Consider the following 15,697-nt stretch of genomic DNA (forward strand, 5'->3'; position numbering starts at 1 on the left):
CCTGTTCAAGGCCCCCTTCCAGGAAGCCCTCCCCCAAAGCTCTCCTTCCTTCTCCCAATACCCGCAGTGTAGTCGTGCAGTGCTCAATTTCAAAGCTTACATATTAATTTTACGTGAGTTTCAAACAAAGGTAGAAAACTGCCTTAGGTGGGCGGATGTGGGAATCACTCCTGTGACTTTATACAGCGGTGCTTCTTAATTCACAGTGGTGCATCTTATTCATCGCGTCCTATTGTTCATCATAACGTGTCTGAGCTTCCTAGAGAGAGTACAGATGGCTTTAAAGGCCACGTCTTCTATTTCTTTTTGTCCTACAGGGCTCCCAGCTGAGCTGAATCTTGCTGCACTGAATTCCTGCACCACAGTACAAAGGTGGTCCACGAATTCAGTGCATTTCCAAACTGAATGCTGTAAGGTTGACTAAGTCGAACTCTCTCGAGAAGAATCTCAGAATTGAGGTCCCCTCCAAATGAGGCCCCCAATGGTAGCTGGGAGGAGGACTAATCTGCCTTAGGTTTCCTAGCACTCAACAAGATACCAGGCCAGGCAGACCATTCAGTGCATGGGGCAAAATAAGAGAGCCTCGGGGGGGGGGGGGGGGGGGGGAACGCAGGGATGACCCAAGGAAAGGCAGGACTCGCTTCTGTACCTGTCTTGGCACAGCACCATATGCATGATGGCTCTCAGGGTGACGAAGGCTCTGAAATAACACTCCTTCAAACATACACTGTCAAAAGCATGAGAAGGAAGGAAGGAGGGGAGATAGGAAATAGAAAACCAAAAGATGCGACTTTCTCCCCACAATCTGGAGTCTCAGCAGGGCACTGGAGAAGCTAGCGGCCTCCGTCCCAGTGCAGGAGACAACTGCTCATCATCAGATTCTCTGTGTGCGTCTGTGTGGGGGTGGTGGCATGTTCTCTCTCTTCCACAATTAGAAGTACTGATTAAAGTACTTCCTCTACCCTAGAGGATATGCAAATTAAAACAAAGCTGCTGGATATTTTTAAAAAGGCAGAGAGGAAGGGACCTTCACTCAGATAATTTTTGAAACTGAGCTCACCTCTGTTATTCTTTTCCTAAACAAAAGCGGTATCTAGAGATAAAAAGCGCTGTGGCTTCCCTCCCAATTCTCTTCCATGTAGGGACATGGACCTCCCGTTTCTGAGAGCCACTCCACCTACAAATGCTGCTACTTTGCAATCGCTAGCCTTCCACTACTGTTGCCTTTGCCCTCGTTTGAAAATCCCAAGCCTTGCTCCATCTCTGGGCACAGGCACCAGTCCTCACCTGGCCTCACCCACAGCCCATGAGCGATGCTCCACGGGGCATCCCGGAGTCCCTCCCGGACCGCCCTTTCACTGTCTTGCCAATCTCCAGCTCTGGATTACACAGATCACTGGTTTTCTGGCCTCCTGCTGCTCCCAGGCTGCCACGCGTTATTGAATAAATGTATGCCATTCTTCTCAGAGAAGTTAGATTACACTCTCACTCACTATGGGAAATCCTAGGGGAAAAATCCTCCAAACGGCCTGAAATTCCCTGACACCAGACATGTCATTATCTAAAATAAGATAGGCCAGTCCTTTCCCCTAAGATATCTGCATCCATGCACAGAGGCACAAGTACAACCTACAAATCCCCAAACGTGGTGTTCCTTTACTCAGCCATCCTTCCAGTGTGCCCCCCTAATATATGGTTACCTAAACAGATAAAAGGACAATCTGTCCCCTTAAAATTCAAATAAAACAAAAGGAAGTTCTAATGGTACTCCTTGGGTGGAGGTTATACTTGGCTAAGAGTGTGGTTACAATTTCACTAGGACACTAGTGAATTTCTTCTGCCCAAGGAAAAAAACAAAAGGATCAGAAACAGGCGCCCTCTTTGAAAAGGAACTCCAATGGAGCTTGAAGACACTCGGCTGCAAGGCCCCTCCCGGTGCTCCCTCCATCTTCACTGTCCTCATTCACCAAGGAAGCAATACCAACTCAAAGACATTCCCCTTCCAACAGAGCTAGAAGCAGCACAGACAACATGTACCAATGCATTTCATGAGGTTTAAAAACCACATGGAAAACTGAAAACACAAAAGATATGCTGAGAATTATAAGTGAACATCATGTGATACCTCATGTCACAAAGGACCATCCTCAAATATACAAGGAGCTCCTAGAAGTCAATGAAAAGACTAACCATTCAATAGAAAAAGGGCAAAGGGCATGAACAGACATGTCATTAAAAAAAATAATAATAATGACCCTTAAGCAGTTAAAAAGATGTTCAAACTCACTTGTAATAAGAAAAATTCAAAGTAAGACCACACTAAGATACTATGTCTTGCCTAACACACTGGCTGGGAGAGGCACCATCCTATGTTACTGAGGTGAGAGCAAAATTTGACACTCTGTACAGATTTGACGATCTCTACCAAAGGCAAAATCTTAATGCTTTATTCACTGGGGTTATATTATATCAGTAAACAAAACTGGCCTAAGCCCCTGCCCTTGTGGAGCTTTCATTCTATAAAAGAGGCAGACAGAGGCACCTGCGTGGCTCCTTCGGTTAAGTATCTGCCTTCAGCTCAGGTCATGACCCCAGGGTCCTGGAATCGAGCCCCACATCAGGCTCCCTGCTCAGCGGGGAGCCTGCTTCTCCCTGTCCTTCTGTCACTCCCTCTGCTTGTGCTCTCTCTCTCTCTGTCAAATAAATAAAGAAAATCTTTTCAAAAGAGAGAGGGAGAGAAAGACAAACAGTAAGCATAATAATCCCATATTAGAATGTGGTAAGTGTTATACAAAAAAAGAACAGGGCACAGGGAGTAGTTACAATTTTAATACGATCCTAAGGATAGGCCTCATTTAGAAAGTGTTATTTGAATAAGGTAAGGGAGTACACAATAAGTATATCTTGAAGAAGAGCAGTCTCGGTAGGGGAAAAAGCAAGCGCAAAGGCCCTGTGGTAGGAATGTGCTTGGCATTAATCTGAGAGTAGTGATGGCACATATTAGAGTGTTCAAGGCAAAGAGAGGAACAGCATGATCTGACCTGTTTTTAGGAAGATCAACCTGGCCACGTATGAGAATTTATTGTAGAAAGACAGAAGTAGTAGCAGAAAGACTGCCACGAACTAATGAGTGACAATGATGGCTTGGAGTAAAGCTGTAGCTGAGTCGCAGATCCTGGATATAAATCGAATATAGAGACAACAGGATTTCCTGACAGGTGGAAACTGAAGCATGAAACAAACGTGAAATCAGCGATGACTCCCAGCTCTTGGCCTGAGCAACTAGAAAGGAAATGGGGAAGATTCCAGGGGCAGCTGACTGGGGGCAGGGAAGGTCAAGAATCAATTTGGAAGTGTGACCGGGCTGAGTGTGACCGGGCTAAGTGACCTGCCGGCCCAGCACGTCCGCTCCCAGGCATCTGTTCTGCACATCCGTCCACACAGGTACGAATGCACCTTCTCAGATCCCATACTGCAACCCGTAACCGCGAAAGATGAGAAGCAAGTAGACTAGAGACCACTGTGCGTCCTCAAGTACAGCCCTGTGGATTTAGCTCTTCTTCTCAAAACCCTTCAGTGGCTCCTCACTGCTTTCACAATTCGGTCCAGATTCCTTTACTGAGCACTGCAGATTCAGATCCTGACGTCCCTTCCCAAACTTCACCCAACACACTGTCCAGAAGTAAGACTGTGTGTTCTCCACCCAAGTGCCACGGTGCCTGGTCTCTGCCTTTGGCCATTCTGTTCCTGTCTGCAATCCCTCCCCTGCACACCTCCACGCCCCTCGGATACGTCCTGGCTCAACGGCAGCCACCTCTGTGGAGCTGTGTGCGGTCCTCCCATCTGGAAAGACTATGTCCCTCCTCTGGCTTCTCCCGCCATGTCCGTGCAATCTGTGCTGCTTTCATGATGAGTGTTACATGCACAAAATGTCATTTCTTACCACCTAAGCTGCAGTCTCCTTAATAACTAGATCCATAAATTATTCAACTTCTACCCTAAAGCATCTAGCATGTTTTATATTCAGCAGACATCCTCCCAAAAAATAACATTATGAATGAACAAGTGAATAAATTTTATACAGAGAAAAATCCCCACTTTTGTTATCATGCTCGAAGAGTGAAGGTCTTTAGAAATTCAAATCCATGCAAGTGCTTCGAGATTCCCCTGGGTTCCCTGATGGATTGAAAAATGCAAAAGCTCTGTCACTTCTCTCACAAATAACCTTCCTGTCTCATCCCCCACCACCCTGCACGGTGAGTGTGTCGTACCTGAAGCCCTACTTCCCAGGTCTGGAACATGCCTTTCCTGAACCACACACTCCACATTTCAGGTGGGGGCAGGTCTGTCCTCCACGAAGGAGCCACAACCAAAGAAAGGCGATTATGTAATTCAAACCTCTTCAGGAAGTAGATGACTTACCAAGAAAAGGACTTCACGTGTTCCTGAATCAGGATCCAGGTCTGGCCAAAGTCGTCAGACTTCCACAGCTGCAAAGACCAAAAGGACATGACGGGATGAGGATGCAAGAGGCAGGCACAGCCCAGACGGCCTGGCCATCAAACCCCCGCCGTAGATAACACACTATCCATGAAGACAGGCCCGGAGGTTGCCAAGGCCAGCTCAGTCCCTCCAAACGCCAACAACAGCAGGGAGGGAAGGCCAGATTCCCACCCTCATGTCCCTCTCCATGGTTACAAAGGCCTCAGGAATGATGGCAAGGAAAAATGGGTCTTGTCTTCCATTTACGGATCATCAGAAATTACAGTCCTCTCAAGATTAGCCCTCATGGATAGTAAAAACAAAAGGATGACACTCTACTTTCTTTCATGGGAAACCCGTTAATGGGCCACCGGTGATCAAAGGTGAACAGACAGGACGCTGGCTAAGCGCAGAGGCAAAGAGCACCAGGGGGCATTGCCTGAATACGAAGCATAAGGCCACGAGTGACTGACTTGCCGATCTCCGCCACAGCCCCTGAGTTTCCAGACACATCACCTGAGAGTTCCTCTGGCCCTGGTGACCATGTACTAAGCGCCAGAAGACCAAAAACAACATGAATCCACCTACACTGGTAAACCGACCCACTCCATACTTGGGTTCCTCCCTCAGGCATGTAAAGGGAAACAGATCATGTTTTGGTTAAACAACCTGCAAAGAAAAAGAAATGTTCCAGGGTTCCTCTGAGCCAACCACTCAAAACTCAGTTAACCCGATCCTACAGGGTCTACGGGTTTCATGGGATTATATCAGACCAACAGTCTCCATTTGCCAAGTTTCAACCTTGAGATATAAATCCTACTTGGGCTCTCTCCCCATCTCGCATTCCTCTAAATCCAAATTTAAGGAGAAAAATACACACATTTATATTATATGCACACACACACAGAGGAAAAAAATTAAAGTTAATGGCAAGTTCAAATAAATGGTACAAAAGCAGCGTGTTGAAGGTGGAAGACGGGAAACGTAGAACAGAAACTCAGTAAGAGGTCCCAGCAGAGCTCAGACTCCAGATTTCTTTAGCTGGCTCTCTCGGATTAATTTCCAGAGCTTCGATATACCCCACCCCCGCCAACTCACCCAAAAACCCACAAAGGCACATCTACGCTGAGAAGAGTATGATGTTTAACTAACAGGGCCTAGCGAGCGTTTGGCATGGCACCCCTGGCTGGGACGCAGACTGAGCACGCCGGGGAGATACAGTTTTCCCCAGCCCTGGGGAGTGAAATAGTACAAAGGCAAAGCTGGGGAGAGGAGGAGGGAGGGGCTGGGGAGGTCACTCAAAGGACACCTAATCCACAGGGCCAGAACAGAAAACTCGAGAAGCCGCACCTGACTGTGTTCCAGGAGCTCTCTTACCTGCTTGTTGGGGTGAGACCTGTCAAAGCCCAGGAGGAGGTCGGAGGCCTTGCTATGCAGAAGGAGATCGGCTGCCCGGAACGGGATGGAAAAGCCTTGGAGGGTGTTGCAGAAGTCAAAGGTGATCCAGAGGTACTGGGCATAAGCGTCTGCAAAGATGTACTGCAAGAGAAAAACAGGTGAGCTCAGAGCGGGACCTGGCCAGGGCCGCCCAACACTCTGGCCCCCGCCGCGGGGACTCAACACAGCTTCCTCTCCATCTCTTTGTGCACACCAAGCAAGGCTCAGGGAAAGAGGGGGTGCAGGACAGGCTCCCCTTTAACCGGGTAACAGAGCGAGACAAGCCTATTTTTTTCCTTTCAACTGACCTGGCCATTCTCACACTCCAGCAAGTCATTCAGGTACAACCTGAGGGTGGCTGGCTATTGGTAGCTAGGACAGAGAAGTCCCCCTCTTCAGACTGGCTGCCCACACCTGGGTGACTTAGTAGTTGAGCATCTGCCTTTGGCTCAAGTCATGATCCCGGGGTCCCTGGATCGAGTCCCGCATCAGGGTCCCCGCAGGGAGCCCGCTTCTCCCTCTGCCTATGTCTCTGCCTCTCTGTGTCTCTCATGAATAAATAAATATTAAAAACAAATTGCACACAGACCAGACTGCTTCTCTCTCTCCATCCCCTGGGCACCTACGGGGCATGTCTTTCCAGGGAAATCCCTACAACCACTCCCATCTAGGAAGATGAGCCAGCCAGGTGACAGGGCAGCTCTGAGGACCAAGCTGCCAGCGGGGCCGGCCGACTCGCTGTGGGCCCAGCAGGGAGAGCCCTGGCGAGCAGGGGCTTCACCTTACTTAGGCTCTGGACCAGTGTGACTGCAGAGTGACTGCCAACCTCAGGAGTTCTCCAGGGGAACCAGGGCCAAGGCCATTCAACTTAACAAATGTGCCTAGGGAAGGGAGTGCTCTCGGTGTGAAAAGATTTCTCCAGAAATCTATTTCATGGCTTCTAAGGGTCTCACATTTGAATATCTAAAAATCACGTAAGACAGGTATAGAAATTATCGTCACATCGTTCGTGATCATGGCCAAATGCGTCCAGAACAGGGGCGCCCGGCTGACTCAGAAAGTGGAGCCTGGGACTCCTGATCTCGGAGTCATGAGTTCGAGCCCCATGTTGGGTGTAGAGTTTATTTAAAGAGAACAGATGCGTCAGGAACACTTCTTAGGACACATAGCATGTGAGTGGATGACCTGCGCATGGCTTAGCTCATTTCGCCCTCTGGTACATGCAGCCAGTCAGCGCGTTAGGTAGAGTGTTATCCTCCTTTACTAATGAGGACACTGAAGCATCTAGAGGTCAAGTGGCCACGGTGACCCAGGAGGCAGCATCTAGGGCGATGTCGGCTGGGTCAGAGCCCACCCCTTAATGCTTCACCAATCCTTTCTTCTCTTCCTCCAACAAAGAAGCAGGATTTCCTGAATGTAACGCTTAGGGATCACACCACGCCCCTGGGCTCAGTCAGGTGCCTCTTCTCCCCCCCCCCCCCCCCAAGCCTGGGTGGCAGCTCCCTCCCCTGGCCCTCCTGCCACACCGTCTCCTGCCAGGCCTCCCTGCCCCACACCTGACCACCCTGCCCTGGACCTCTCCTCTGGCTCCTTCCCTGCCTTCATCTGCTCCCCAGTCGAACCCTGACTTCTGCCCTCCTCGGCATGCCCCCTCTGATGCGCCAAGAAGCTTCAGCATGGCCAGAACTGAGTCCTCCAAGGCCCTCCGGCCAGGTCCCTAGTTCTCCACATGCCACCCACCTGCTCCCGGCCTGAGTTCTCACAATGCGAGCTGGGTTTTCAGGCCACTATCTTGCCTCGGCCCCACTCCCCCCAGCCACACACCCAGTTATGTTTTCCTTTTCATGATCTCTGCTCTCCTGTTTATCCCCAGTGCCACCAGTACGGCCCACTCCCTGCTGGGGCCCACGAACAAACTGGAGCCAGGCGCTGGGCTTCCAGTCCATCTTGTGCCTTCCAGGGCTTGGCAGGGTGTAGAACATTCAGAGGGTGACACAAGGTCTGGCTGAGTCACTGGGCAACTTTATTATCTATATTCCATGACCCACCCCCCTCATTACTTGCTGAGCCCTCTCTAATCCACCCTGCATCTTACCAGGACACATGCTTCCCTAAGAGACTCTATTTTTTTTTTTTTTTTAAGATTTTACTTATTCAGGAGAGACCCAGAGAGAGGCAGAGGCACAGGCAGAGGGAGAAGCAGGCTCCATGCAGGGAGCCCGATGTGGGACTCGATCCTGGGACTCCAGGATCATGCCCTGGGCCAAAGGCAGAGCTCAACTGCTGAGCCACCCAGGGATCCCCCCTAGGAGACTCTATTTACAGCAAGTCCCCTACTCAAAGATCCTTCCACAGCTCCCTACAGTCCTGGAGGTTTTGAGAAAGGAAACTCCTCCATCTTCAGCTGGGGGCCTGCCTGGTAACTCGGAACACCTCAGCGCAAACCCTCCACCCAAGAAAGGAGACTCCGCGCTGCCTGCACAGAAACCCCATGCTGGCACCCTGAAGTCTCTCGCCCACGGCCTTCTCCCCGTCGAGGACACCACCAGCTCTGCTCAGCTACAGGAATCACACCCATCCTCGAAGCTCCATTTCCAACCCCAAGTACCCCATGAAGTCTTTACTCCTCTGATCAACCTCTTAATCCCCAGTCCTCGGTCAGGCCCGGCTGTTACATAATAGGAAGTGCACGTAACAGGAGATCCAGCAGGTCCCACTCTGCCCTTAGGTCCCTAGACTGCCTGCCTGTCCAGGCTACTCCAGGCCAGCCCCACAGATTTGCCAGCAGAGCTGACCCCTCAGGTGACTTCCTAGACTGTGATTTCAGAAGTGTCCTCAGACACCCCCATCTCTCCCACCCTGTTTGCAATCACTGAATATTCCAGCTTTTGGCTTCACATGATGTTTCCTCTTAAAATACTGATACCTCCAGAAACCTAAAATAAGCTACAGAACGCACCTCCACGTTAGCCTAAGCGATTCTCTCCAGGTCTGAGTGGGCATGAAGACAAGAGGAAGGACAGAGGAGGCAATGAAGGAATATGCCTCCAGAAGGTGAAAACGAAGGCTGGGGGGGTGGGGGGAACCACTTCTCAAGGCTGGGAAGCCTGGCTGCACACACTCTGGGACCTTTTGTAAGGAGCCCAGACGTACTGCATGGCTGACCTCGGGTGCACTGTGGGGCTGGCAGCACTGCCAGGTGGCCAGGGCCGTGCACTGCTTCAGGGAGGCAGCACACAAGGCTGAGAAGGAAGTGGGGCTGCCAGCAGGTGCGAAAATAGACCCAAACACTCACATGACCCCAGAGCCACTCCATCTCCATTGCAAAGAAAACCACTGGACCAGAGCTGCTTGCCTAACCAGCACTTCCCTTCTCCTTCCACAGGCACACATCCCCTCAGACTTCCACGTGGCCCTTGCATGACATCCTCACCTTTCTAAGCAGCTGCTAACGGTCATTTCGACCATCTCAAACCACTCTCCTTGACAGCACCCCCAACATCTTCACATGGGGGATGTGCCTGAGCCCAGCACCCTGGCGGTGTTGACGGCAAGGCACCCGGCCTGTGTGAAGTTTCTCAGGAAGTGGTAGGTCTGGTGAGGCAATGCGCCTTCCAAAGGACAAAGGCAAACGTAACAGAAGTAACTGGCACAGTAAGAGTCACGGTTTCCTTCCTGAGAAGTTAGGGAGGGGTAACGCCCTTCTTTGGGGAACTAGAAACTCAGCAGAGAACGCTGAGTCTCCAACCCCACTCAGCCTGCTCCAGGCCTGCGCTCCACCTGTCACTAGGTTCTCCAAGAAGGCGGCTCCGCTTCCATCTCCTCACCGACGCCAAAGCATGTCCGTCTCTCCCAGGTGAAGCCCAAAATGCACCACCTCCCACATAGAGGGACCCAGGCTGCAGGCATACCTGGCCCTTCTAGTACCCCCAACTCCTTGACAACCACCCCTGGCGTTCTCGTCTTGCTTGTCCCAGCACCCTGGCCCCTGGCCTGCTCCTTCTCCAGACCTCATACTCCAAAAGCCCTGCTCCCCCTGCACCCCACCTGCTCTGCAAGCCCAGAACATCATCTTTCCTGTCTTCTGACTATTCAGACATGTGTGTGGGCCTAGCAGCTGCTCACCACAACCCATGACAAGCAGGAAGGAAGTTGGGACCTGCTTGCAGACATCTGTGCCCTTGTGGTAGGAGGTGAGGACGGGGCAGATGGAGCTGAAAAGGAAGATTCCAGACGGACCATGGGATGGTTCCAAAGCCACAGATGCAGTAAGAATTAGCTCTGAGACAATGTGTAAAGACAATGGTAATAATAATCAACAGGTACCATCCTGACAAGGTGAGTAATCAGAGTGTGATTTGCTTCCTGGAGGCAGGGAGTGTACAGATCTGAGCCCTGGGAGAGGTAGCAAAGCCAGACAGCAGGCTGGACCCTGAGGCAGGGATCCTCACCTCTCAGAAGCCAAGAGCAAAGCGGGCAGCAGGACCTCACCCAACTCTGGGAGCCCCAAGTGCCGGCCTGCCTGACCAAGTACAGTGGGAGGGACGGTACAGAGGGCTGGCAGTCTTGTCTACAGAGTCAATTCCCTCCCACACCTCTTTCTTGCTTTTCATCGTGGAGTGAGTTAGGTAAGAGGGGAGCTGTACTTAACTGCTGCTCTAGTTAAAAACAAACAAACAAATACCAGAAAACAATTGCTTCTATACCCATTAGTAAATAGCTGCTTCCTTGAAACCTAGAAGGGGCCTCTCCTAAGGCCACCAAGTGGCCCAGCCCCTTCCCCAAGGCCTGTTCACAATCCAGCAACTAAAAGGTTAATGCCTGGCCAGGCAGGGTGGCCTTCAGGACCCAGCTCCCTCCAGACGGGGTCTGCTCTGATTGGTCGGTGCCATTCCAGTGGCTAAATATTTTGAATACAGGCAACCTGAGAAGCCAGTGCTTGGGGTGGGGGGGGGGGGGGGGGGGGCACCTGGCCAGAGGACCCTGTGGATCTTGTTCCTTGCCGGATGAGCCACAGATGAGCCACGAGCAGCAGCTACCCTCATCTCAGGGCTTCCTGAGCGTGCTACGGCCCACCAGAGTGGCGAAGAAAGCAATCAAATACAACTCTGCAAGCTAAAGCTACCCAGCCTTGCAGGCTGCCTGGTTCCTGCCCTCCCGGCATCCGGCATCCGCGTCCGCCTCCCCCTCCACCTCTCCCTCCACCTCTCCGGAGGCCCAGGGCAATCTCGAATCAATGCTTCCTCCAAATCAAACTGGCCGGGTTCTACTGCAGAGACAAAGCCAGGCCAGCCAGCTGGGAAAACAAGTCAAGAGGCACAGCAGTATGTGCCCCCTGGCCTTGGTGTTCTTTCCTATACCGTTAGGGGCTGGAGGGAGGGAGTGCACACACGCGTGCATACACACAGGCACTGGTGATGCCAACAAAACCGGGCATTGGGCAGGCACCCTGGAAGATCTGCACTGGATGGTGGCGGTGAGGGGCCCAGTAGACCTGGGTCCCATTTCTCCCACCTGTGAGTCGGGCAGTCCACCACTTGAGGGTTTCCTGTGCTTCAGCCTGACACTGCCCAGAAATCCTGCCCGGCCGGTACCCAGCTCCGCCCTGAGAACCGTGTCCTGCCAAACTCCCAGGACAGCAGAAAAACAGCCCCTGGCTACGGGGCACACTGCCTCTCCCGGTGCCCCCTGAGCAGGGCGATCACCCTGGGGTGCAGCCCCATGACGTCACGGCGGGCGGGCCCGCCTCCTTACGCGCTTGTTGTCCGCGGGGCTGTGGTAGAACTGGGCGATCACCGCTTCGCTGCTGTTTCCCTCGCCGAAGTTCAACTTCTCGGAAATTCTCTTGAATGATTTTCCGTAGTCGTAAGACACGTACACCTGGATTGGGAGGAGGAGAGGGCGAAGAAGGGCTGGTGAGGAATGAGGCTGAAGAGCTGCGGCTCTGCCCCCACCTGTGCACGTCCAGCCCTGGGTCCCGCACGTGGCTCCCGCTAGGTCCCTGGTGTCAGGATGCGACCGGTGAGGAGAGAGGATGCGCCAAGGGGAGGCAGGGAACCTCTCCAGCCGCGCCTGCCCCAAGCTTGTGGGGGCAAGGAGCCTGCAATCCACAGGCTCCCTTCTGAGGCCAAGATGCCCCCTGGCTGGCGGAGGGGGAGCACCCACGGATGGCAGCGACCATGACCTCCTCCCGGCGGCTGAGTTCAGTGCCTAACACACTACATCCAGGGGCAGACAGGACGGGGCAGGGACCAGGAACTTGTTTTGCCACCTGTTGAAATATCCCCAAAAGGTAATCTAATTCTTCACCCCTCTGCTGGGACATTCTGTTCCTACAGCACAGCAGAAGATGAGCAAAAAAACCCTCCCCAGCCTCCCCGGAGAAGCCCGAGGGATGAGAAAGAAAGCGTGGAGAGATCAAATAAGCACGGAGGTTGGGCAGCCCGGGTGGCTCAGCAGTTCAGCACCGCCTTCGGCCCAAGGCCTGATCCTGAAGACCCCGGATCGAGTCCCGCGTCGGGCTACCTGCATGGAGCCTGCTTCTCCCTCTGCCTGTGTCTCTGCCTCTCCGCCTCTCTGCCTGCCTCTCTCTCTCTCTCTGTCTCTCATGAATAAATCAATAAAATCTTTAAAAAAAAAAAAAAAAGCACGGAGGTTAAATGTGTAGGTATGAGACCCCCTGCTCCAGCACAGACACTACAACACGGGAGGACAGCCACAGCCGGGCACCTGCCGGCAAGCACTGCTGCTCTCCTGCTTCTGGGCCTCTGGCTACCTGGTAACCACGGTGCATAGGAGTAACTGTCGCTCCCTGAGTGCTTCCCAGGTGCCAGATACCGTGCCGCTCCCTCCGTGGGAGCCATCTCAGGTAGCTCTCCCCACAGCCCTGTGTGGCGGCAAATGAAGTTATTAAAATCACTTTACAGGTAAGGCAGCAGGGGGCTTGTGGGATTCATTTCTTGCCAGAGTAACAGAGAAGGGGAGGAACGGCATGGAGCTGTGATCCAGGCTGCCTGCCTCCAAAGCCAGAAATCCCAAAGCCATCACTTAGACCTCAGGTAATAGATGGCGGGATAGAAGCCATCAGGTATTTTGCACCTGGACTTACCACCTAAGTCAACGTGCAATTAACATAATCAGCGGATTAAAAACAAGCCTGATGGATGAAGAGAATATTAATGATACTTAGGTTGGAGGTAAGTTCTAAAGAAAGAAGGACAGGTGAATTCCAACAAGAATAGGAACAGCTGGACGAAACCCAGAAAAGGCAGCACCGCCAATGCCCACTGATGCAACAGCAAGCACATTTTTTTTTTAAAGATTTTACTTATTTATTCATGAGAGACACAGAGAGAGAGAGAGAGAGGCAGAGACATAGGCAGAGGGAGAAGCAGGCTCCATGCAGGGAGGCCGACGTGGGACTCGATCCCAAGTCTCCAGGATCAGGCCCTGGGCTGAAGGTGGCACTAAACCGCTGAGCCACCCAGGCTGCCCAATAGCAAGCACATTTTAAGGGTTTGTCACAAGCCGGGGGCTGGGCTAAACACCAGATATACAAAGACGTGGCCTTCACACATGCTGTAAATGTACAAATGTTTGTAAACAAGAATCCTTGCAAACAATGAACCACACAGGGCAGGTCCAGAGGGAATGGAGAACATATGCAGGGCATTAGTCTTTATTAGATGTCAAGGTTAGAAGAGCACAGATAGTGCCTCTGCCAATGTCGGGGCCAGAGTGGAAGGGACCCCATTACAAACGCTCGTGCTTACACACTGCGTGTGTTCCCAACGGCCAAGCACGCAGGAAGGGGCTGCCATCCAGCTTCAGAAATGCAGCCGGTTAAGAAGTTACAGATGATTTGAGTGGGTAAAAAGACAAAGTGGTACCTTCTGGCATCCATTCTCCTGGCCCGGGATGGACACTGAGAGTCCCTGCTAGGTTCAGAGATCGCATGTAGTGAACTAATGGCTTCTCAAAAGGGAAACTGGGCCCCCTCCTGCTCCAACATCCCCAAATGGATAATCCACTATGAGTTACCTCCTCAGAAGCACAAATGTGGTAATAAATCGTATTACCATAGGATTTTTCAGTATATATCATTGCTCTTCATCTTTAAAAATTATTTGAGCTAGACTTGTCTTTGCCTCCCTCGAGGTACCCAGAACATCGCACCTACTCAGTGAAGATTTCCAGAATTAAACATCATTTATAAACCACAGAGCAACGTAAATGAATGTGTCCCATAGATGAACAAAAAGAGAGTGACGTGAATGAAATCAGTGAGTGAGTGAGTGAGTGAATGAATTATTTCCAGGTAAGAGATGGTAAAACCAAGACTCAGAGAAGTTAATGAGCATCCCAAGGTCATACGGCTAGGAAGTGACAAAAGATAATGGGTTAAGTCCCTGGCCCCTTTGTCTTCCCACTCTTGCCAAGTCACCCTTCTGGGAGAACGCTCTCTTGTACAGACGTATGCTGCTCTGGTAAAAGGGAAGATCATATATACTGGGTCTCCAGGCCAGGCAGTGGAAGGAGTGCAGGAAAGAAGGGGCACGACATGAACTTTAACACAACACAGATCCTTCCTGAGATTCTCAGCCACACTCACACTCAGAGATGCAACAGTCCTCACTCTCAAAAAGCTGTCCCTTAATACGCACCCGTAAATGATCCCCATCCCTTTAGGACTTACACGTAATAGAAGTTCAGAGCAGGCGTGCAGGGGTCCATCCTATGCCTCAAGACTCTTGTAAACGACTCATCAACCTCCCTTCTCTTCCCAGGCCAAACAATCATAATGCATATTTTTATCCTGTCCTCATAATTCTTATTTTTATTGGATTAACCTAGATCCTAAGCTCCATACGGCAAACACCAAGTTCAGGGCTGTGCACAGCTATCCACCCTGCTCAGACAATGCCAGGTGGGCTGACGGCCTCATGGCCTCCACACTGCACCCCAGGTGTGGTGCTTCAGTCCCCAGGGAGCACTAGGTTGCTGGCTCACTGCCCACTATGATCTCCAGGGGAATCTAGGCAAACATCCTATACTTGCTCATTTTCTGATTCCATTAGTGTTTTTCCTCGTCTGGGCACAGGTTTTTGCACTGAGCAGTCCTCTCCGACTTCTCTAAGACACTACTTACTCCCTAAAGAATAGGAGGAGTCACTAACTAGTCACTAGCTAGTTTAGAGTAGCTACTTACATCACGGACTCACCTATAAAGTTGGCCCTTCCATGTGAGTGAGTTTTTCTTTAAAGATTTTATTTATTCATGAGAGACACAGAGATTGAGGGGCAGAGACACAGGCAGAGGGAGAAGCAGGCTTCCTGCGGGGGCCCGAAGTGGGACTCAATCCCGGGACCCTGGGATCACGTCCTGAACTGAAGGCAGGTGCTCAACCACTGAGCTACCCAGGTACCCCCAGATGAGTGGTTTTAAATTCTTTATCCTGTATTTTAATACAGTGTAATAATAACAAGAAGGAGAAGAAGCAAGGAGGGGAAATGGCAGAAGGGACAGCAGATACGGGGAAGAAGGAAAGAAGGGTTGAAATGTATGGAAACCTGTCCTTATCTGGCCCCGTTCTGAGTCCTTCACACCAGTGCTTCTCAAACTGCAATACCCAGGGCACCTGGGTGGCTCAGTGGTTGAGCATCTGCCTTCTGCTCAGGTTGTGATCCCAGGGTCCTGGGATCAAGTCCCACATCAGGTTCCCCACAGGGAGCCTGCTTCTCCCTCCGCCTGTGTCTCTGCCTCTCTCTGTGTGTGTGT

General features: G+C 51.5%; 1 protein-coding gene across 4 annotated transcripts in view; it reads right to left on the reverse strand.

The window, feature by feature from the left end:
- SORL1 (sortilin related receptor 1) overlaps positions 1 to 15,697 on the reverse strand; it is a 214,140-nt gene that overhangs the window by 118,744 nt on the left and 79,699 nt on the right. For all 4 annotated transcript variants that reach the window (XM_072729512.1, XM_072729511.1, XM_025999033.2 and 1 more), the window contains exons 3-5: positions 11,674 to 11,799; positions 5,860 to 6,021; positions 4,423 to 4,490 (exon numbers count right to left, since the gene is read on the reverse strand). In XM_072729512.1, coding sequence (XP_072585613.1) covers positions 4,423 to 4,490; positions 5,860 to 6,021; positions 11,674 to 11,799 — 356 coding nt within the window. The remainder of the gene's footprint in view (positions 1 to 4,422; positions 4,491 to 5,859; positions 6,022 to 11,673; positions 11,800 to 15,697) is intronic.

This window comes from Vulpes vulpes, chromosome 12, assembly GCF_048418805.1.
Source record: "Vulpes vulpes isolate BD-2025 chromosome 12, VulVul3, whole genome shotgun sequence".
Taxonomy (NCBI): domain Eukaryota; kingdom Metazoa; phylum Chordata; class Mammalia; order Carnivora; family Canidae; genus Vulpes; species Vulpes vulpes.